The sequence below is a fragment of the Syngnathus leptorhynchus genome, chromosome 15 (genome assembly GCF_054491065.1).
Source record: "Syngnathus leptorhynchus isolate UIUO chromosome 15, UIUO_Slep, whole genome shotgun sequence".
NCBI lineage: Eukaryota > Metazoa > Chordata > Actinopteri > Syngnathiformes > Syngnathidae > Syngnathus > Syngnathus leptorhynchus.
Window position 1 is genome coordinate 3,294,247 of NC_141209.1, and position 23,247 is coordinate 3,317,493.

At 46.0% G+C, this 23,247-nt stretch overlaps 1 protein-coding gene across 4 annotated transcripts; it reads left to right on the top strand.

Annotated features, from left to right (window-relative positions):
- The first annotated feature begins 1,143 nt into the window (after positions 1–1,143).
- Positions 1,144–21,499, top strand: fermt2 (FERM domain containing kindlin 2). Of its 4 annotated transcripts, XM_085931746.1 has the most exons (17): positions 1,144–1,432; positions 2,416–2,574; positions 8,779–9,012; positions 12,102–12,230; positions 13,394–13,426; positions 14,624–14,849; positions 14,928–15,030; positions 15,135–15,242; positions 16,070–16,204; positions 16,338–16,387; positions 16,731–16,855; positions 16,938–17,044; positions 17,118–17,336; positions 18,590–18,610; positions 19,204–19,328; positions 19,424–19,565; positions 19,697–21,499. In XM_085931746.1, exons 2-17 carry the CDS (start codon positions 2,418–2,420, stop codon positions 19,868–19,870), a joined length of 2,088 nt encoding a protein of 695 aa, XP_085787872.1. In that variant the 5' UTR covers positions 1,144–1,432; positions 2,416–2,417; the 3' UTR covers positions 19,871–21,499. The 4 variants fall into 4 exon arrangements, with proteins under 4 accessions (XP_085787872.1, XP_085787870.1, XP_085787869.1 ...); XM_085931744.1 differs by lacking the exon at positions 13,394–13,426 and having other exon boundaries at positions 1,145–1,432; positions 2,412–2,574; XM_085931743.1 differs by lacking the exon at positions 13,394–13,426 and having other exon boundaries at positions 1,147–1,432.
- Positions 21,500–23,247: the final 1,748 nt, after the last annotated feature.

Here is a 23,247-nt window from a genome sequence, read left to right on the forward strand (position 1 = left end):
ATACTTGCCATTGTCTTTGGACTCCATGCAGATGCGTAGGAAGTCTGACTATTTGAGAACAAAGGATGCGTTTGTGGGCCACTGGGAAGTATGAGATTCTTTCCAAGCCCCAAACACTTTTATGAACAACAAAGCGCTGTTCTGGAAGGCCAATGGGTCTCCTTGTGACTTTGGACGCAGTCTGTGAAACATCTGCAACTACTCCGCGGGGAGCTCATAAAACATAAATGCGCACTAGGACTTGCTGTTCCACGCTGGGCCACGAGAGGTCAGTCAAGTATAGTTAACACGGAGGAACAATGGTTCCTATTGAGCCATCTGCTCACAGGCTGCTTTCCCTTCTGTTTCCATTTATGGCTCCCTTGTTCACGGTGGACCAAAAACAGTTAACGCATCAAAAGTGAGACAATTCGTTTCTCAAACTTCTTTCTTCCAAAGAATCCATATTTACCTTTTCCTGTTCCCCATCAATACTGCCTTCTACCTTTCCTCCCCCTTTCCTTCCACGTGTCCTTATTTTATTTCTTGCCTTCTTTCCGACCCTCCATCCTCAATTCAACTTTCCCTGCACTTCTTCCTTTGTCTCTTTTCTATCGACCTTCTTTCCTCCCATCCTTCATTCTTCCATTCTTCATTCTATTATGTGTTCTCAGTTTATTACTTCCATCCATCATTTTGTTTTCTTTCCATCCTCTCCGACCTTCTATCATTCCATATTTCATACCCCCCCAGCCTTCTTACTTTGTCCTTGCTTCCATCCATCCTTTCAATTCTTCCTTTTATTGTTCCCTCCATGTCATTCTTTCCTTCCATCCTTCTTGTTTCTACCTTCCTTATTTCTCTTTCCCTTGATCAACTTTGTCTTTGTTTCATTTCTCCCTCTCAGGCGCCTTCCTTTCTTAACCTTGACTACTTTTCTTCTGTCTTTCCTCCCTTCCTTTAATTTCCTTCCCTGACTCCCATCTTCTTTCCTTGTTCCTTCCTATTTACCTTCCTTCCTCTAACTATGTTGGTTTCCTTCCTTATTCCACGTTTCCTCTTTCCTACGTTTATTTCTACTTTCTTTTAGTGCATGATTCATTGCAAAAAGTGTCCCCCCCCCCCCCCTTTTTTTACACGAATATTAAAAGCATGGTGGCAGTGAAGGGAGAGGAAAAGTGGGATTGGAGCAGTGACGTGATCTTGTGCTGGAAAAAGGAGGAGGGGGAAGAGGAGGAGGAAAAAACGGACGGCTGGACTCCATTAAGAAGAAGCCTGCTGGAAAAGTGCTTGGGAATACGCCACTACTTCTTCTAGGGTGATTCGTCGGGATTTTTTTTCTTTAATTTTTGGACAGTCTTTCCCTCCCCAGAACTCACCCTGTATGTTATAAAGAAGGACAAAGCACTTTTGTATCGTGTCGTCGAGCGTTTGAGTGTCTTTTTTTGTGAAGGTGAGTGTTTTATGCATTTGACTTTAGTCGTGTAATGCCGCTTTTCTAAACCTTAGCTTTTAGCCGTTAGCATCCAACTTTCCGACAAGCTCATTTCAGCCATTTCGCTGCTGTTTTAAATCGTTATTATACACTTGTGAGGTCGTACCAGGCTTACACAATGAAGCAATAGGCTCCGTCCGTGGACATGTGCGGTGTGCAATGTGAGACCGTTACTTTCCAACAGGTGAATCCCTTCCGCAGGTAAGAGTTCGGGGTCCCATACCGGGACCCACCCCCTAAAACCCGGGCGAGAGGCTCCTTTTTCGGCCACGTTTAGCCCGGCGTAGCCCGGCCCACCCCCCTCTCCTGGGCTAGACCGGTTCGCTTCGAAAAGTGACAGATTGCCTCATATTTTTTCCCCCCCAACAATAGGGCGCGTCTGAGTCCACGATAAATTCAGAAAGTCGTGCTTTTAAAACTATAGTCGTTCATTTATTGTTGATGTTAAAGCGTTTTTCCCTTGTTTAGTTCCTCCTAGCATAAAGGCAAATGCAAATAAAAAAAACAAAATTACGAGTTTAAAATGATGTTCTGTTTGATTATTGTTTTACTATTTCCTATGGATTTCACCAAATGTTGGGTTATGTCGAAATGAAACTCCTCAACTCATTTCAATATACATTCTTGGGACCAATATGCCACAAGTAATGGGAGTTCCAAAAATCCATGGATTCCAACATGTGTGTTTTGGGGGGGACTATTTGCTTTTTCGCGTGCAGGTCTCATGCCTCTGTCAAGACACACTTTGACCTCTGAGTGACTTCTGTGTCTTGTGTTTGGTCATTCTTGTACTATTGCACATTTTCGCTATCAACCCATGGCCCTCCATTGAACACCTTAGTTGATATTTGCTTGTTGGAGTCACTTCACCTTTAATCCAAATGGGTTTTTTAATCATGTGTAGTCTCTTACTGTAGTCTCTTTTTTTGGGGGGGAGACAGGAATGGCGCTGGATGGGATCCGGATGCCTGATGGCTGCTACGCCGACGGAACGTGGGAGCTGAAGATGCACGTCACTGACCTCCATCGGGATGTGTCGCTGAGGGTCACCGGCGAGATCCACATTGGCGGTGTCATGCTCAAACTGGTGGAGAAATTAGGTGAGCTCCAGTTAAGAGTCCTAAAAACGCTCAAGCGCTGTAATGCAGATTAATTTGTGACATGTTTGTAAAAATAAGCTGTAAAGAAAGGATGCAGTTGTGCAAGAGTGATTCTGTTGCTGCATCTTGAACAGTGGCATGTTTCACAAGGGCCACAGAGAAAAAAAGCTGTGATATTTTTTTTGGGGGGGGGTGTCAGTGTGTCGTGTGTGGAAGGCTGCCTGTCTGTCGAATGCCCGACATTCCTGCAAGGCTGCAGAAGACTTGTAGTCCCAGCCCACACTCCCGCTTTTAGCTCTCCTGTCCCGGGCCGCCTCATGATTGAGGCCTTTGTTCACTGTGCTCGTCTTTAGCTGGTCCTTGTGGAGCTTGTTTTGGAGCCAGTGATTTTTCCCCCCCCCCCCCTCTTCCATTGTTGCTGTATTAGTATGCTTCACATTGCTGCATCATTCTTTTTCCTGTTTATAATTTCCTTCTGGATGAAAATAAGTTAGTCCATATTGAGAAGTAAATAGAGATGACCCACGATTTCATCCATTGTTGTAGCTTTATACCCCTCAATCTCTGTTTTCCTCCATCACTCCCTTTTATCAGTGCCCTTAATCTCCTTTTGGATAAAACAAGTCTCCTTATCCTGAGAACAACAGAAACCATTCTCATCCAATTATACTCTATAGTATGCGGCTCACCATTTTCTCACCGTTCAATCTTCTCTCGGATGAAAGTCGGCTCCCTCCCTCTGTGGAGAAGGCAAATGTCGTTCATCGCGTCCGTTTATTTTTAAACCTAAGCGCCTGTTGTTAACATTCACATCCACATGTCATACATGTTGGGCGCATCCAGGCGGCAATGCGTCGACAATCGCAGCTGTCCTTATAAAATGCGTTTCTCAATCGTGCACGTGCTAGCGCACGTGAGCGCGGCCCGCAACATCACCGGCTAGGATGGCCTTCGATAATGGATTAAATAGACAAATGCCAGAAAGGCACTCAGCTATTGATCACAACTCTCCTCCCCCCCTTATTTAAAGCCATCTTCTCGTAATGCTCGTCTTCTACAGCCTTCCATTTTTTTTGTAAACTTCTGCTACCGAAAGCGGCCTGCTTGTATCAGCTGTGTACAGTAGATTCACAGTCTTGCAGCTGACTGGAGAGTGCGTGACGAAGAGGTGGAAGGAGGGGGGGGGGGGGGGTGACGCATGAAGTAACAATGGGGAGGGGTCGAAGCGAGGACCTCGTCCGCCACGCTACTACTAGAATTCCATAAAAGTCTTGGATGCAGCAGGAAATGACTTCCAGGGTCTGGCATGTTGTTTCCTCTGTCGCTGCCGTCACTGCTGCATACTCAGCTCCCTCCCTCGAAATACCCCCCCGCCCCCCTTTACTACTTTTTCCAACCCTGACTACATATCGTCTTGTGTGGATGGACGATTAGTTGAGTTCCTTGAGTTTAGATTCCCAGCTTGCGTTTACGTTCTCGTGAAGGAGAGCCTCCAAAATCAAACCTAAAGCGATGTCATCAGTCTTGGCATCTGTTTCTTTTCAAACACAACTATGACAAGAATCCCACGTGCGCTCCAAAGTGTCAGCAAGCTAAAAAAAGCAAGCGGCTCCTGAATCAGAATCCCGACTGCCCAAAAAGGCAACGAGCGGCGTTCACCCCGCTTGGGTTCTTGTTTATTTTGCTCCTCCACACATCTCTTAATCTTCCCGTGGACCTGCTCGGACGGAGGGAGACGACTTCTTCTAAATTCGGTGTCCTGCTAGGAACGGTGTCAATTTTTCATATTCGGTTTCCAACAATCGGAGTGCAAGTTTTGCCAGGAAACAGATGCGATATACCACAGGATGTCAAACTTCCTCTGGGCTTTTTATACGCACCTTCATTTTGCCCTTTGCAGCTTGCCCAATTCCTGCTCTTCTGTCACTTTTTTTGATTTATTTCATTTTAGTGCTAGTCCTTCAGCTTTGATACACCTCTTGGCAAAATTAAACCTCGACGACTTCGCCCAACGGTGACATCATTTTCTCAAAGATCTGGCTTTTATGAATCGGAAAGCGGCTCTGGGATGGTCCTGCTCCCTAATCTCCTTGACAGGAAGTAGTTAGCCTAAATAGCGTTCCTGCCCAGGCCAGCACTTTCCTGTTTCATTCGCGAGATGCCGCGGGGCAGTGATTGTGCCGTTCTCTGCTCGTATGCTGACTGTAGACAACTGCCGGCGTACGATAAATCTGCCGCGGCTGCAGCCAAATATCGTACGCCACCGTTTTCCTTAGCATCGCAATATCAAATTTCATTCGTTGCATGGATATTTTATTTTTTTATCATTGGCCAAGTATGGTGATACTAACATTTTACTGCCCGGCTTTCTGTCACTGCCCTTTTCCTTCGCTGGTTTATACGAGACAAAAAAAAAATCCAGTGCGAGAACCTTTTAGAACCTCTGGCATTGTTCTCGTAACACCGCACACCTGCGTCTCAATTCAGTAAACCGATACGGCATTTTTTTGTTCAGGTAAAAGAATAAAAATGCCACACAGAAGCTCTTTTTTCCCCCTTTTACCCGACGGCGATTTAATATTTTTTTCTTGTCGCATCGTGGGCATTGAGTAAATAATCTGACTTCAAACCTGATATTCTTTTTTTGAGCGGCCATTTTCTTCCCACTTCGAAAAAAAAAACCGATGCCCGCCGTTAGAATAAAAAGATCTTTCATCTTGCATATCTGCTCCATTGATCCGAGTCCCCTCTTAGCTTTCTTGGTAATGTTATTATTCCCCGAGCTCTCTAATTGTATCAAGCTCCATCAGGGTGACGTGAAGCACGAGAGCGTATGATTGTTTTGCTCCCGTTTTGGATGATGACACAAATGGACACAAACTACCTGTCTCTAAGGTTTACGCTAATAGCCATCCAGCCCTCTAGCGCGCCTGTACTCGAGTATTTATTGCCTTGGGCTGCCAGCTTGCATTCTAAAATGTTCCATGCAGGGATGAAACTTTTGCCGAGTCGACTGGACCAGTTTTGCCGCTTTTTGCAATGAGCTGGTCTTGTGTCTCTCTTCAATCAGCCACACCGATCTTTTTTGCACGCGCTGTACAGATGTCATCGCCCGCCTCTATTGCGGCTTTTGCATTCGTGTCGACTATCTGCCGTTGATGTTATCTCGCGTGGAGGCATGAAATGGAGGGCGGCTGTTAAGGCCTTATGTTTTAAATGCCAATCACCGTTGCCCCCCCCCCCCCCTTTACAAACGAGATGCATGATTTAGGCAAACAAACCCGCAGATGTGTCTTATGTTGTGTATGGAAACAAAGTTGTGCTCTAGCGGCGCCAAACAGGAGTCCCCGTAGAAACGTTCGGGCGGTTTTATCAGCTGAAAACGCTGAACTTTGCCATCACGGCCAGACCAGCCAGCTGGACCATAACTGGCGCACCTTTGGAAATGCATCGGAGCCTGTAAAAGATTACACTGTGTTTGTTTGTGTGTGTTCTTGTGTGTGCGCGCAAACACGTGTCGACTTTTATCTCAATGTCACGAGTCTTGTGATTTACTTGACGACTCAGCTGACTCGTTTTGACTCTCCGTTGAACCGCACTAGCTATGTATTCTATCGACTAGCGTTACGCTGAAACGAGCTAATTACATCATAAAATAAAATAAATTTGAACTGGCCTGCTCAGCCACTCATTAGTATGACTCCTCTTATTGAGCCACTTTCATTTTTCACGTCCTTTTAATTTTCTCCTCCATCCATCTCCATCTGTTAGCATTGATGATAGCTAACGCTAACATTCCCCGCATTCTCCTTGCTAAGCAATGTCACAGACTGCCCTAGCAAGGCAAGCAATCCTGGTCGGAAAGTGTTGCATAAAAACAAATCACTTCACCATAATTTATGGATTAATTTAGCTCGTTAAAGCGCGGCCACGAACAAATACGCCGTCGTCTAATGCATTTAATGGAGGCATCAGAACGCAGCACACACATTCAATCTTTCCTATCCTGCAGAGGTCATCAAACAGCGCCTCCCGTTTTTTTTTTTTTTTGCTTGCCCTACCCTTGTCTTTCAAGACACAAACCCATCACTCCAATGAGGGGCTCGCCGGTCCACGTTTAATGCAACCAATTACTTAGCCCCCCCTCTGCCGCATTACGTCAGGTTTCGAAGGCTATATTTTTAGCTTGGATATGCCATCGGGCCTCACTGTTCACTGCGTGTGGATTAAGTTACCGCCTTGGTGCGGAAAGGACTCGTCCAATGACCCCCCCCCCCCACACACACACACACACACACTATGCGTCAGGAAGGTTTTTATCCTGTTGAGTAGCCTGACTACACGAGAGTTCAGATTTCCTGATTTCTATAGAATTTGGTCTGCGGTGAAAAGTGAGTGAATATAGCCTTGCCGTCAGACACTAGCAAATTACATGTTTGTGATACAAAAAAAAAATCTTATAAAAATACATTTGACTATTTTCAGTTTTCCCCTCCCAACTTGTATCTTGATTAGTTACCTTTTTTTGTTGCTATAGTGCTGAGACAGCGTTTGTGAAGCCATCATTTTTCTACGTGATTGGCGGTTACACAGAACGGCAACATAGAATTAGGATGCAAAGCTGCTCCTGCAATTTTCCACCTCTGGAGGCAGTGTCAGATGCCTAACGGGATTTAGCTGTGAATTTTAATACCGTAACGTAATGCCGCTTTCCAAAGTGTTGTTTTTTTTATGACGCTATTAATCTCATTCCTCATTTTCTGTGTGGTGGTGGAAAGCATTGAGCACAGCTGAGACAACAGGAAGTGGCGATGACAGTGAGACCCCGCTTTGGAATGTTTTCACTCTGCTACCAAGTGTTTGCAGCGTAAACGATGCGGAAGCAACTGTGCTTCACAAACAACTTCCTCTCCCACTCGGGGCCCCCCACATCAATGACATCTGTATTGAGACCCTGGTGGCCATTTTCTTCTTGAACTTTCTTCTCAGTCCTAATCACCTTTTCTAATCTCTTCCTCGTCCCCGGTTCGCCGTGCTCGGCATCACAGCGGTCTTGTTTGCTGATTGAAAGCGGCCAATCTGTTGCTCCCCTCCCTAATCCCTCTCATTCAGCCCCTTTAAGATGCGATCTGCAGGAGGGCGTTCATACGGAGGCTTTTGGTTTCCATGGCGTCCAGTCACTTTCAAGATCAGTCTAATATTTTCCCCTTTTTAGAAGGGACTGAAGCAATGAGTCAGTCGGAAAAAAAAAGAAATGGACACGAGCTATCAATGAGAGCTTTTCACTTTGTCCTTGTGCTGCAGTCATGTTAATGTGACATTTGGTGCCACTTTTGGGCGCATTTCTGTAGCCTTGAATGACAATGAGCAACTCTTGTCTGGTTGGCTTTTTGGCCAGAGCGCCCAGCGACTGCATAAATAGTTCCTCCGTCGTTCCACTTTTTCAGCCATTACTAATGAATGACACGTTTTTGAAAGACGTTGCCCCATTATTTATTGTAATTACAATAATTTCATCGCCTCACACGGTTGTTTTGATCTTTATTTATTCTGATGTATTGTTTTGCAGCTCCGTTCAGCTGAGAAGATGCACACGCAATCTCGACCTCGTATCTCGGCTAAAATAATAAAAGGATGATTTAATGAACGGACGTCTGCAGCCGAGCAGTGACTCAGCTAGTAAAAGGAAAGACCCGCAGGGAGACGGTCTATGGGGCTGGTCAGTCTCCATAGAGTACGTGGGCGGAGGAAATGAGACACCGTTCCTTGAATAACGATCCAGTATCGACGTCACGACTCCAGGCGGAATCTGAAATGATAATTATCGAGTTGTTATGATCAGTTCTCGGCGCATTAGCCGAGAGAACCTCGAGCGCCAAAACGACGACTTTGAACTCCTTCCAAATCCCCGAGGTCCTCACCTTCCTCACACAGTAAATAATGAGAGCAGGGCTATGATGTCCTCATCTTGCTGTCGCACAACAGCCCGAAAGCAAAGCTGCCTTTTGGGTGGCTTGCTACAAAGCGATAGGTATGAACCCGATACGCTCTCCTTCCCTTTCATTTAACAAATACTCTTTGGAAGACAGCCACATATGATCTTCTACCCAGAAGGGACATTTGGTTGACACGTTGGACCAATGCCAGTAGTGCCACGGTGTGATGTTGGCTTTAATGGCTCGTCAATTTGTTGTTTTCACGCAGATGTGAAGAAGGACTGGTCGGACCACGCGCTGTGGTGGGAGAAGAAGAAGACCTGGCTGCTGAAGACCCACTGGACGCTGGACAAGTACGGCATCCAGGCCGACGCCCGGCTTCTCTTCACGCCGCAGCACAAGCTCCTGCGCCTGCAGCTGCCTAACATGAAGCACATGAAGGTCAAAGTCAACTTCTCCGACCGTGTCTTCAAAGCCGTCTCGGACATCTGCAAGACCTTCAGTAAGTGCAGCGCTATGTTTTTTTTTTTTTTTTATGCAATTATCACCAGACTATTCATCGTTCTGTAACTCCGCCACTCGTGTTTACCCAACATGCCGAGTCAGCTCTGCCAACTGGTACTCTCGACTCGTGTTCTTGGAACCCGGGCTCCATCTTGTCTCGTGCTTTTATTTGGTAAACACACATTATCATTTTTGGCTTGGAACACAGTAAGTAGAAATGATGCAATATCAAACGCTTGCTCACTGGAACACGAGGCTGATAAGAGGGTGGAGGATATCGCGCTTGGGTGTCTGCAGAGCTTCTCATGGACCAACATGCTGCACACCTGTCGTGTCCTTCTAACTGGACAGCGTTAAGGAGGCAGGCAGGATCGTGTGGCGGCGTTAATGCTTTTACTGGCCTTCTCTTTGGAATTTGCCGGAATGGCGTGTTTTATTTCATCAGACAGCTCCATGGCACAAAAAAAAAAAGACATTTTTATGCAGTGTAGCTATACCGCCCTGGTCTGGAATGCGTCTGCAATATTTCTATTTTAGCCGCTTAAAAATTCAGGACAAATTGTCTTTGGCAGACTTGGTGCATGCCGAGTCGACGCAAGATTTGGCTGTCAAGATTCAGCGGCACTTGATACGTGGCTTGCGTAATGTGCAAGTCCAAAATATTCAAACATTCCGACACGCAGTCACCAGCTCGTCATCATACCTATTATTATTATTATTATTGATTCAAAAGAACTCAAAAACAGCTTAATTTAAAAAAATCTCCAATTCTCCATTGTAATGTTAGTTTCACTTCCAGTTATGTTATCACCAGACAATAATTCTTCACACAAAGACTTCCATTCATAAGCACCATGTCGGAAGTCCAAAGAACACTCCCATCGTAAAAAGAAAAAACGGTTTTTCCCATGTTTGCGGCTTTGACCAAAACACAGTTTGACTTTTTTCTATCTGGCACGTGGATGTCAAGTCACAAGATGGTAACGCTTAGGGACTTTTGCTGCCTTTTTGAGAAGTTCGAGATTAGACGCCAGTCCGCCACAGTATTTGTTTTCCACAAAAAGCGCCCATCTGCCACTAATTAGAAGCATCTCCTCGCCCATTTGCCCAGTCAGACTTGGGCTCGTCTTGTCTAGACATCCCCGATTAACTTCAGTCACCTTTCTTGCGTTATAAACAGAGCGCCATTGTTTACCTCCTCATGATGGAGTCTTCACAAGCGCATGACCGGAGCTGCCAGTCCAAAGGTGCAGCAAAAAAAAAAAAAAAGCAAAAAAAAAAGCTGAGTACCACCACTGAATGTAAACAAGAATCAGGTTGCTCCACTTAAGCGCCCCAGGAGCGACTTTAGCTAGCATCGGTGCCAAATCCAAATCACTAAAGTGTAGGAGACCTTGTGGGCACCCCCCTACTTTAGTGCATGTTTGGTGGTCCGGCACAATCACTGCTTGTTTTAGTCCATTTAGGGTCCTTGTTATTATTATTATTATTATCAGTTTTTTTATTCTGGGCTTGTGCTCTTGCTCTATAAATTTAGACCATGACGGTGTCGTGATTGGCCTTAGTCACTGCAGTGAATCATGTGTTCCAGAGAGCAAACATCTCCAGCATGGTTTTTTATTTATTTCTTTTTTCATCGCTGGATCTCAGTCAAGCCCTCAACTCTGGCTGCCGGCCTGCTCGCTGCCACAAGTCTGCAGGATGGAAGATTGACTCTCCTCCTGGAGGTGTCAATTCCGCTAATGGACTTTTTTTATTTTTTTTGTCAGCATCAACACTCGAGGCCGCAAGTATGTGGCGAGTGTCGGTAAACTTTTTCCCACCAGCTTGTGAAATATTATAAACCTATAATTCAAGATACGCTTACCCAGTCCGTCAGCAATAAATTAGGAACCTACTAGCGGGGGAGCAGTTAGGCCCGTGTATCTCTATTGTTCCTCTGCCAGGTAAATTCTGCTTTTGCTGATGTTTTCTTTGTCTGAATTTTCCCAGCAACAAAAACCCTCAGGGTCCCCCCCCACCACCACCACCACTGTGTCATTATGTATTTATCATCTGGTTTGCGGTAAATTCAAAAAGGTGATCACAATAACCCCCCCCCCGTCCTTCAGTAGTAAGGAAAAACGCCACGTGTCTCTCACAACGTACGCACAGTTGCGTTGTGTGTATTTGTGCATTTGTGTCGGAGCCCAGCTCGGTGGGCCTGGAGATCGGCAGCACGCCTGCAGCTCACATGGCTGTATAAGGGCAGAGGGATTGTGCTCGAACGCTACGTTGAAGTCGGAGGAGGAGAGAAGGAGAGCGAGCGAGTGAGAGTGGGTGAGCGAACTCCCATCTGGTAGTTTTTAATACCTTGGAATGCTTTTGCTTTAGTTACACAAAGCAAACAAGGAGATTTCTTGCTACCATTTTCTCCCTCTGCTCACGCCTCCCTAAACAGACTCTCCGTTATCTGACCTCCACAAACGTTTGGCAGCGGAACCACCAAAACTGCGTTCCCAAAATTTTTTGAGTTAGCTTCTTGTGCATCAAAAGTGATTGCAAAATGATGATGAGAAGATAAATAAAAATTGGACAGGGCATGTTTTGCCCCCGCTCCCAAGCCTACCCTCTTGTGATATGTCTCCCTATGCGCACTGATGCTTCTGGCCTCCAAGACCCGGGCTGGTGGGGGGGGGTCAAGAGTGGAAAGAAACTACTCTGGTTTAGTCATTATATCAATTTGTGAACTCTTCCAAATGCACACACACAAGATATGTTTAAAGTTGCGGCGTTCAGTAGCAACCCAATTGCACTTTTATACGTGTGCATGAGTTTGAGAAATGGTTGTCAAAACTGTGTATGTGGAGAGGGGGCGGTTGAGGTTGTCTGGCCTGTCTCACTCGGGGATTACACTCCAAGCAAAGATTTGTGGGGGCCTTGAGAAAAGGGATTTGCCATTTTTCCAGCAGCTGTCTCTGGATTCCTTACCATCTCTCTCGTCCCTTTGCCGAGCTCTTTTTTTTTTTTTTTTTTTTTAATTAATTGTGCTTTTAAATCATTACCTCTTAAAACCTGACTCAACCGTCTGTACGTATCTCTCTACAGATATCCGTCACCCAGAGGAGTTATCTCTACTGCGCAAGCCGCGTGATCCTAAAAAAAAGAAGAAAAAGTTGGAGGAAGCCGAAGAAGATGATCTGGAGTTAGAGGGTCCGCTCCTAACCCCTGGATCAGGTCGGTTTCGTGCAAAATCTCAGATGGCTCCCGTGATGCACCCATTTAGAATTTTGCTCCACCAAAGATGCGCCGATCCAAATATACGAGCCCTGCCTGGCCTCCGCGGCCCCGGTTTCCCTGGCGGGGAGGATGACGGATGCTTGAGATTCCACACATAGTTGGTCACGCTGCCATTTTAAACCCCCCGACTGTGCTGCGCAACACCAGCACCCCACTTTAGCCGGCACTGTGTTACGACCCCGAGTAGGCGCCGGGGAAAGGGTCAACCCCACTTTCACTGTCAAGCAGACTGAAAAAGATCACGTGACACGATTTAATATTTTTTTTAAATGGAAGCCGGCGGCGACACCCATTACATGTCTTTTTCCCTCGATGAGCAGATATATTCTTCCGTCTGACGGTGCCAAGGGTTCACTTAGCTGCAAGAATTTTCCCGCCCATCGGATCACATGCTATAGAGCGCGCCAAATTGCCCTGCGTTATTCCTTCCCGTGTGTGAGGGCTTGGCCGCTTAGCCCGACTCGCCTGATCGGAATCACAATGAGGGAGGAAGCGATGCAATCACCTCCGAAGCCGACTAGGTTGTTACAGTAACGACCCCTCCCGCACACTTTGTGTAGCATTGCGCAATACTGGAATGAATATTTTTCCTTCTTGTCTTTCATTTTTCATCGGGAAAAGACAGCAAATTGTTACAGGCTGCTTAACTTTTATTTGAAAGAGAATTCTGCTTTCATACGCTTGCTACCCTCAATTGAGACTAATATTTAAACACCTAAATAATATCCTAGCAGCCACCGTAGTGCAGGAGCCACAAATAACAGCGGTGAGGTTACATGACCAATTATTTCCACTCAGAGACCAAAGACCTCACCCTTCTATCTTCTAAATGTAGCGTTTCGAAAATGTCTAGTGCCAAGAACATCAAACAATGTAGGAGTCAACTTTAAGCAAGTGTGTCCAAAGTTGACACTTGGAACTGTCACAAGGCCTCGCCTGACCTTCCATGCCTCAACAAAAAAAAATAACCATCTCATATTTTTTTTCCTTTCACCTCTGTTTCCTCCCCTCCTTAAAAAGAAATAGTCTCCTGAATATTCACCATAAACTTTTCCTCCACTGTCCTCTCTCTCCCTTCTGCCTTTCTCTCTTCATCCTAGCCTCTGAGATAATATACATCGGCCCCGTCAAAGGTAAGTTCTCCCCCTCTGTCCTCTCCCGTTCCTCCAGCAGTGCTTCCTCACCAACGCCTTCCCTTTCCTTCATCACAGCTGTTGTGTGGAGATCACATGACATCCATAACCTTCGTCTGGCTCGCAGTCGTCTGGCTCGTCTGTCAGCTGACAGCTTGGCCTCACTTTTCAATGTGCTAGTAGCGTTTTTCCTGCCGTTTTAAGGAGTGAGAACAGCCTTTGGCGTTCTTGGGGAGTTGATGCATTTGAAATGACTCGCGTATCAGAGTTTGTAAACAGGATGGCCGAGTTGTGTCGGTTTTTTTTTTCTTTCCCCCTTGTACACGCTTTCTACTCTTAAATTCCCTGTGGGAGTGACTGGTCGGGCTCTCCCTGACTCGCTGAACTCGGGCATTAGCGCAAATCCACCACGAAGTTCATGAATAAGACCCTTCACTGGCGAGGATGGGTGGATCTCCCCCTCGAGCTTGCACCCTGTTCTCATGACCTCCGTTTGAAACCCACTTCCTGGTTTTACAAGAGAGACAGTACAGTGTAGCATGTTGACACTTCCAGAAGGGGATCAAAAATGGCAGGGTAGCAATGTTTGATTCGATTCACACACCTAATTGTCAAATATTAAGGTAGTTTTCGGCTCATATCCCCGGAAAGCTTTCCGCCTCCCCTCTGTGCCGAGTTGTGCGGTGCCATTTTCTGCACGGAGTGCACTTCACTTTACTCACAAAAGAGGGTACATACATAAAGTTAATCTGGCAACTTCCCAGCATGATTTTCCTCTTACCAACAAAAGCCGGCAATGGCTTTGAATCAGCCTTTTCCAATAACAAGATGGCCGCCAAGCTTCTTGTTGTTGTGTTGGGGAAGTTTATTATGTGCACCCCTCTAAGTGAGTAAACCTCGAACATCTTGTGCATCGTGTGCATGCTGACCCACGTCAGTCCTGCCAGGACGCCATTATTGAAGCCACTCAACTGCAACGTGGCCAGGCTGCTAATCAGTGTGAGAGTTGTCACCTTCACTATTTGACAATCGTGATACAAGCATGAAATTTGGTATGAATATAAAAAAAAAGTGCTGGTCATCAAAAATTCTTCAATGACTTTTTTTTTTTCATGCTTGTATCACTAAATGAACAGTGTGCTGTTCGCCGGTTCGTTTCAAGTTTCTAATGTGAGCCTCTGATTGGACCACTTTCAGGAAGCATCTACTCCAGCCCGGGTTTATACAGCAAGACTATGACGCCCACGTACGACTCTCGAGACGGCAGCCCGCTGTCCCCCACGTCCGCCTGGTTCGGCGACAGCCCGCTGTCTGAGGGCAACCCCGGCATCCTCGCCGTCAGCCAACCCATCGCCTCCCCGGACATCCTGGTGAAACTCTACAAGCCGCAGTCTCTTCTGGACAAGGCCAAGATCAACCAGGGGTGAGGAGAACGCCACGTACCCGCTTGGTGAAGGATGTTTTGAGGCGTTTGACTACAAATGCAACCGTGCGTGTCCAGGTGGTTGGACTCGTCGAGGTCTCTGATGGAACAGGATGTCAAGGAGAACGAAGTGTTGCTGCTAAGGTTTAAATACCACAGTTTCTTTGACCTCAACCCAAAGGTAATTGCCCATAAAACACTGTCAAGACATTTTATTTTTAGGATACCGCACTCTATTCATTGTCGATCCATGTTGGTTGAACTTTGTCACCTCTCGCTCCCCAGTATGACGCCATAAGGGTGAACCAGCTCTACGAGCAGTCCAAGTGGGCCATCCTGCTGGAGGAAATCGAGTGCACGGAGGAGGAAATGATGATGTTTGCCGCGCTGCAGGTAAAAACTGCCTTGTCAAGTTGTCAGCAAATTGAAATGCACACTTCCAAATTTGAGCCTCTTCCCTCCTTTGTCGCTGTTGAGGGGGGCGTTAACATTTATTTTGGACTCGAAAAAAAAAAAAAAGCTTCATTCTTAGGGCACCACCCTGTCCTCACTCTTGGGGTTAATTATAGAGCATCTTCAGGCCACAGGATGCTGCGTTTTTGCCCCCCCCCCCCCCTAGACCAGCCATTGCCCAGCGGGACACTGTTCTCGCTCATGTTATAATTAACCGGTTTCCCATTACTCCCTCACTGGGCTCTTCGGACGCTCCCCACTGTTTGATACTATTTTTCTTCAAGGCTCGCATGAGCTCACCGAATTGGCTGAGGTTTCACGAGAGGGGAAGGTGGATACTAGAGGCTAAATAAAGAGCCCGCACTTCCCGCATTCAGTACGTCGCCGGCTACCGTTAGCGGCACGTCCAGATGAGATAATCAGGTGTTAGAAAATAGACGCCAGACCTGTTTTGAACTTTGCAGCTAACAGGATGTCACCTCGACAGGCCTTGCAAATGTTTAATAGGTAGCCAGAGAGGAGTGATGAGTCACATTGACGCCCTTTGTTCCACATTGGCTGACCTTAACGATGAGTTTGTGCGCGTGCGTGTTTTTCACGGGTCAACAGCTGCTCATTCGAATAACTGAAGCGGTTTGGTGTTAGAATTAGCGTTTGTCATCAACTTGTGGTTAGTGTTGTCGTAGCCAACGTTGTCGCTTATCCTTTTACTTCTCACCTCCTAGCCTTCCGGTTGTCATTTTTTTTTTACGTTTCTCTCCCATCAGTACCACATCAACAAGCTGTCCATCATGTCGTCGGACAACCACATGAACAACAGCGAGAAGGAGGTGGACGAGGTGGACGCCGCCCTCTCCGACCTGGAGATCACGCTGGAAGGAGGCAAGACTTCCAACGCCCTGGTAGGAAACCACCCGACAATTTAGATCTTATACTTAGCATGACATCATAGTTTCACCTAGTTAATTGTTAGGACTCTCTTAGCTTTGGCTGGCATTGATGTTTGGATTCCTCCTTCCCCGTTTCTCCTCTTAGGGTGACATCACGTCTATTCCCGAGCTAGCGGACTACGTCAAAGTCTTCAAGTGAGTCCACCGACTGCCAACCGATACCACAAGACAGCGTGTTCATTCAGAAAACATTATCAAGCAAAAGGGGGGGGGGTTGTTGGACGGTGCATTTTATCCCAAAAGCAGGAAGCAGGAAATGGGCTTAAATAACAGTAAGGTCTGTTTAAGATCCACATTGGGTTGTTTGCCAAAGGCCTTTCCGTTTAGCTTTGAACTTTAAGACTAAGCACATTTTAAAGCATAATTACTCAGTCTTTGGCTTTGTGCCTTTGCTGACGGTCTTGGGATGGAAGGCGGTGGGAGTCTCATAAAATGTCTCGAGAAATCAACCGCTATCTATGTATGATGTGTTTTGCAGACCCAAGAAACTGACGCTGAAGGGCTACAAGCAGTACTGGTGCACGTTCAAAGACATCACAATTTCCTGTTACAAGACTAAAGAGGAGTCGCACGGGACGCCTGCTCACCAAATGAACCTCAGAGGTGCAACAAGAAAACACTTTTCACTCACATGGGTCTGTGCTATTTACTCCAGCTAACATTTGAACGGGCGCTGTCACCGTAGGTTGCGAGGTGACCCCAGATGTGAACATATCAGGTCAGAAATTCAACATCAAGCTGTTAATCCCCGTGGCGGACGGCATGAACGAGATCTGGCTGCGATGCGACACGGTGAGAAGTGGCACAATTTTGAGCCGGCTTGCTTTTGGGCTCCTTGGCGGAACGAAGATATCCATATCCTCAGGAGAAGCAGTACGCCCACTGGATGGCCGCCTGCCGCTTGGCGTCCAAGGGCAAGACCATGGCGGACAGCTCCTACAACCTGGAGGTGCAGAACATCCTGTCCTTCCTCAAGATGCAGCACATGAACCCCGACCCGCAGTTCATCGAGCCCATCACCAGCGACATCAACCCCGAGTGCCTGGTGTCACCGCGCTACCTGAAGAAGTACAAGAACAAGCAGGTGAGGAAGGAAGGGGGGGGGGGGTTACTGTGACACACAAAAAGCAGTAACAGCCCATTCCGGTCACCAGTGAGTCTCTTCAAGTCAGCACTGTGGTCAGAGAGAGACACCAAACGGTTTGCGTTGTGGCTGCGTGAGTGTTTAGCGGGAGCTTGTTGACTTGTTGATGACTCCGCCGGGGGAGTGGGTCGCGACAAAGTGGCGTCTGATGCTTCCCAGATGGACGCCTCCTGGCATCGGCCTTGGCTTACCCCGGAACGCTCTCCCCTCCTCTCCCACTCAGACAAGGGTCCCTAGTACTGAGCTTTTTTTTTTTTCAAGTGAGCACTCGAAAGTACTGTAATAGTTTCAAACGTAGGGAGTCAAAGTAGAAAAAAAAAATCTTCAGAAATTAATTACAGTAATAAAGTATTTGTACATAGTTACTCGCATGCAGCTGTAATGAATTGCGGATTTGCTTGCAAGCCTCAGCTGTGTGTACGTGTGCATTGGGAAACAGCTGAGTACACGTCCGCCATCAACGTGTTAGGAGTCGGCTGAGGCGGCCTCCTTCGCTCAACTCGCCCCATATGCTTTCGTTTCTGTAAGAACACGGACTACAGTAAAGTCCCATTACTCACAGCGACTCCTGGTATTACTGTGGGGCTCATAGAAGCAACCGGAAACGGGAGTAGTGAGCGGGAAAACTGCCTGGGAAAAGCCATGTCAGCTCCGATTTGCCCCACCCCCTTTCAAGCCCCCCAGCTTGCCTTCAAAGAGGACTTCCTGTTAGCAGAAAGTCCCAGCTGGGGTGCAGGAATTCCCCATCCAAAGGCCACACATGAGAAGAGAAAACAACAACACCAGAACAATCAACATCCTGGGTGTGTGTGTGTGTGTGTGTGTGTGTGTGTGTGTGTGTGTGTGTGTGTGTGTGTGTGTGTGTGTGTGTGTGTGTGTGTGTGTGTGTGTGTGTGTGTGTGTGTGTGTGTGTGTGTGTGTGTGTGTGTGTGTGTGTGTGTGTGTGTGTGTGTGTGTGTGTGTGTGTGTGTGTGTGTGTGTGTGTGTGTGTGTGTGTGTGGTTCGAAAACCAAATGGACACTAAATGGACACAGGTGACACTTGTCCTACATGTCCCTCTTGTGGGTCAAAGAGGAATTGCATCATTGAAATGTTCACTATTTTGTGGATGCGTTTTAACAATAACTCAACATCCTTCAATCGGTTTGACTGGTCCTCCTTCGTTTCTCATCCCTTCTGTCCTCCTTTTCCAGCAAGGCTTAATCAGGGATTTGGTAAGTTCATCCTGAGTGTGCATGTTTGATAACCTGACCTGGTAGTTAGTAGTCGCCTCCTCATGTAACCACATGTGAGTGTCAAATAGCAGCGAGCGTGCTAGTTTTGGCGTCTAACACCCATCACTGTGTTGAAGGACCTCAGGCCACATTTTTAATGCACGACATCATCATCATCATCATCATCTCCATTGATTAATTCCACACACGCTGGCGTCATCCGTCCACATCTATTCGCCTTTTAGCTGACCGATAAATGCCGGAGGGGTGTAAAGCTCATCGGCATCTGGAGCGCAACTTTACACCCCGGACCAGCTCCAAGTAGCACGTTCAAAGGGCGGAGAAAGTGCCTTCTCTATTATTAATTAGGACAAGGTTTCAAGCCTGGGTAGGGATTTTAAACCAGGGTTTGGAGTTTCAAGTCAAGGTGTGTCAATTGTGGTGTACAAACACGGGTGTGCAGTCCATGCATGCAGAGTTGCACGGGTTGGATTTTCCTTCAGCTCCTCTGTCCAGCCTGGTTTCACTCTGTGTGGATCTCCGTGACAGGTCATCAAACAAGTATTTACTCGTACGACCGTTTGTTTTTCCAGATCTCGGCCCGCATTCTTGAAGCCCACCAGAACGTGGCCCAGATGAGTTTGATCGAGGCCAAGATGCGCTTCATCCAGGCTTGGCAGTCACTGCCAGAGTTCGGAATGACTCACTTCTTGGCCAAGTATGATTAGCCCGAGAACTAGTAGATGTAAAAACAGCTTTACATTTTCCCGTAGTGGCTAGAGATGTTTTTGCTGACAACGTGGCTGCCATCAGGTTCCAGGGCGGGAAGCGCGACGAGTTGATCGGCATCACCTACAATCGTCTGATCCGCATGGACGCCGGCACCGGGGACGCCATCAAGACCTGGCGCTTCAGCAACATGAAGCAGTGGAACGTCAACTGGGAGATCAAGATGGTAAGAAACACGCGTCAAGCCTGGCTGGCGTTCGACACAGATGCTACCATAAGTAGCACGTAGCATCAACGTGCCCTCCATTTTTTTTTTTTGTCCTCTCCATTTTATTTGTTTTTTAACGCCCCCTACAGGTGACTGTCGAATTTGCAGATGAGCCCAAGTTGTCGTTCATCTGCGCCGAGGTGGACTGTAAAGTGGTCCACGAGTTCATCGGGGGTTACATTTTCTTGTCCACACGGGCCAAGGACCAGAACGAGACCCTGGACGACGACATGTTCTACAAGCTGACCAGCGGGTGGGTCTGACCACGTGTCGCACCATCGAGACCACCCGCTTGCACACTACAGCACGCTCCATGGACTGTCACGCTCTTGGTTCCCACTAGTAAAACGCGTGCGTGCTACATGCTAATGAATTTCAACTTTCATGGCTCTAGTAGTGTGTACTTTGGTAGCATCTCGTCCCACTAAAAAGGACAAAGAGCGTACTAGTACATGGACCGTAGGATGGATATCAAATGAAGAGTATACAGTATCATATTTATTCAATGTCCTTCATATCCAGATAGAGTAAGCCAGTTGAGTTGAAACTGTCTTACCAGTAATCTTTTGGCACCACCGTATGACATTTTAGTGAAACAACAACTTGTTACTAAATGGGCAAAACGACCAGTGAGCCGCTTACAAAGAAGTTTGAGCATCTATTCCATCCCCTCCTTGCACACTGAAGGGTAAGTACTAATCCACTCTTTATCCTCACTAAAAAAATGACGAGTACCCAATAGGAAAAAAAAAAGGCAGTTGACGGGGTGCACTAGTAGCTCAACTACTGGTTTGTGTTTGCCGCCACTAAAAGGGTTTAGGAGGATACAAGTTTGTCTTTGACCTCATTAGTAAGACCATTCAGCGTACTAGTAGAACAAGAAGGACACACTAGCGGTACTCACTTGTCATCTAGTGCACCGTTTTGCCTCCCTAGTAACACTAAGTTGTTCTACTAGTGCACAAGAATGTCATACAGTCGTAAAAAAAAAAAAAAGTAAACACGAATTCTACTAGTGCTCTCTTGTCGTTTCGCTAGTGTGCTCAATTGTCTTATTGGCAAGGACAAAGAGCATAATACTAGTGCATGGACAAATCGGTGTACTAGTAGGTTATGCAATTGCCTCACTCCCCCCCCCCAGCCCCCCCCCCCCCCCAATTTTGCTAAGCACTTGGACATCATTGCATTGAATTTTGGGCCGACGTTACGCTAAAGATAGCGTCCACTTTGCATGAAGCATGATGTCAGGGGGCTGGGTGGCTTTTAATATCAAGCAAAATGATTATGAAATATTAATATTTGCATTGTTTTAACACAAACGCTGTCACAAAACGGAGGTCAAAGTAATCCTCATATTACCTCTTATGTGTCTCTCACGGCCACAGTATTATTCTTGTTTTTGATGATGAATTCTATGAGAACACACCAGCAATGGCCCCACAATCAATTATGCAAGCAAAATGAAGTATTATTTGTTTTGTAACTAATGTAAAAACACAGCTTTTATAGAATTGTACAGTTTTTTTTTTTTTCCTCTCTGCTTTGAGGGGTAAGTATGTCTAGTGTGTGTATGTGAGCGCGTGTGTTCTTCACGTGATGAATGTCATCACGTGAAGATGAAACTATCCTAAACTCACGGAAATACATATGTGTCTTTTACTCAAACACTACTTTTGCAGCTTTTTTTGTTGTCGTCCAAAAAAGTGTTTCATGAAATATGAAGGAGTTGGCTTCGTGTTTTTTGTTGTTGTTTTTGTTTGCCATTCTCGTGTCAGGAACAACGGTGCATGTCTTTTTTTGTTTTATTTTGTTGGGTTGTTTTTGACTGTAAAAGAAAAAAAAAACTAAAACATGCATTTATTTTAAAATAAATAAAAGTAATTTTTATTTAACGCCTCACGTTTTGGGGAGTTCTTCTGCTTAGGGTTTAGGACTTGACACATTTTATAAAAACAATTCTTAAACACTGTTGTCCTAAGATTAGAAAACAATTTTCTAGATTTAATATATTCTAAAATATTTACCGAATTGGCATTCAAGAAGACTTTTCTCTTTTTTACATCTCACAATTGTAGTAACTGTATTCTTCCACCAGGGGGGAGTACAGTAACATGTATTTGATAAATTGTCGAGTGGTAGCCTTGTAATTTACACTTTTGGATGAACGGGCCTGTTTTCATTGTAGTGGAGCAATGAGTCAGTAAGACTCTTTGGGTCACGCACTAGAACGTTTAACATTAATCATTTGAAATCTAAGTTACCCCGTGTCACATTTTCCGTTGTTCAATTTTTCAGGATCGCTGTCAACTTTTGAAATGACCCCTGTTGATATTTAGTTTTAGCCAACAACACACCACTCTGAGCATTAACACAAAATATATCTCCTTTTGTCCGAGCCAAGCACTCAACATCATTACTCAGAGTCAGGTTAGTCACTGGAGAGCCACATCAAAACAAAAAGTCACTCGTTTCCATGGAAATCGATTCAACACCACGTCGGGCCAAGACGTTAACACCAAAATCATGTCGTGTGTCACATTGTTTTCATCTGATGTCTTGTGGTATAACAAAAAGCCTTTTGGTCAATAATTTGTCCGGCCTGATGTCATATGTAAACAAAAGCATTACAAATGGACTTTTTTTTTTTTTTTATACGCCAACGTGTCAGGAGCTTGCTCAACCTGGTTTACCCGCACAGTTGAGAACCGTTCTAGTAAATTGACTTCCAGTAATGCAGAATTCCAAAGCGACTGTGATGGCTCGGCACATGTGAAGCATTACTAACGGCTGGCTCGGCACTTATAGATGATGGATGGCTGCTATCAGCTTTAAATCCCCGTTCAAATCGCTGTCTCGACCGTTCTTAAGCCACAATTCAAATCCGTCGTCAGGAGGAACAAAACGTCATTTTTGTTTTTCACAAGAGCCTTAAAAGGTCACATGAGTAATTTTAATGATATGTTAACTCATTCACTGTCAATCCGGTTCAAATGGATCTTTGTAGCCGTCGATGGCAGTGAATGTGTTAAATAAATTCTTTTCTGTGGTGAATTGAATCATGAACGTTTTGGAAGAGTCTAATCTTCTATTTGGTCGTTTCTGTTATTTAATAGTCATAAAACTTTTAGGTGAGACAGTAGGAACCTACATCCCCCATTTTAAGTGCTATTAGTTCTCCAAGTGCATTAGGCAGGTCCATCCCTCAGTCATCAGGAGTTCCATGTCTACCCTGTTCACCATGGGGACCGAGCCCCCCCCCATGCAGGCCGCACACAGCCCAGGCCCATCTCCATGTGGCTGAGAGGATGTTTATGTTTTCCAGGATTTAGAGAGGAGGAGGGAAAGGGAAAAAGGCAGAGATTCAAGCCAAGGGAAACGGCGTGCCAGGTAGGCCTCCGATAGCAGCGGCTCCTCCCGCCTCCTTTGGGAACGCTTTTCATGACCAAGTGCCAACTGATGAGAATCCAGGAGGAGGAGAGGAATTAACCTCTAAACCTCTCCAGTTCTTTGGTGGCTTCCTTCATCACTCGCTCCTTTTAGGCGGACAAACGTCTTTGAATCTGTTTTCGATGGAACCACAAAAAGTTTGATACATTTTGCATCTTTCATCTTGTCAGACTAACGGAATGACCTGGAATAG

Coding starts and splice junctions, on each gene's coding strand:
- fermt2 (XM_085931746.1), top strand. CDS start 2,418: ATGGCGCTGGATGGGATCCGGATGCCTGATGGCTGCTACGCCGACGGA. Junction 2,575..8,778: donor CAAACTGGTGGAGAAATTAG/GTGAGCTCCAGT, acceptor GTTTTCACGCAG/ATGTGAAGAAGGACTGGTCG. Junction 9,013..12,101: donor GGACATCTGCAAGACCTTCA/GTAAGTGCAGCG, acceptor ATCTCTCTACAG/ATATCCGTCACCCAGAGGAG.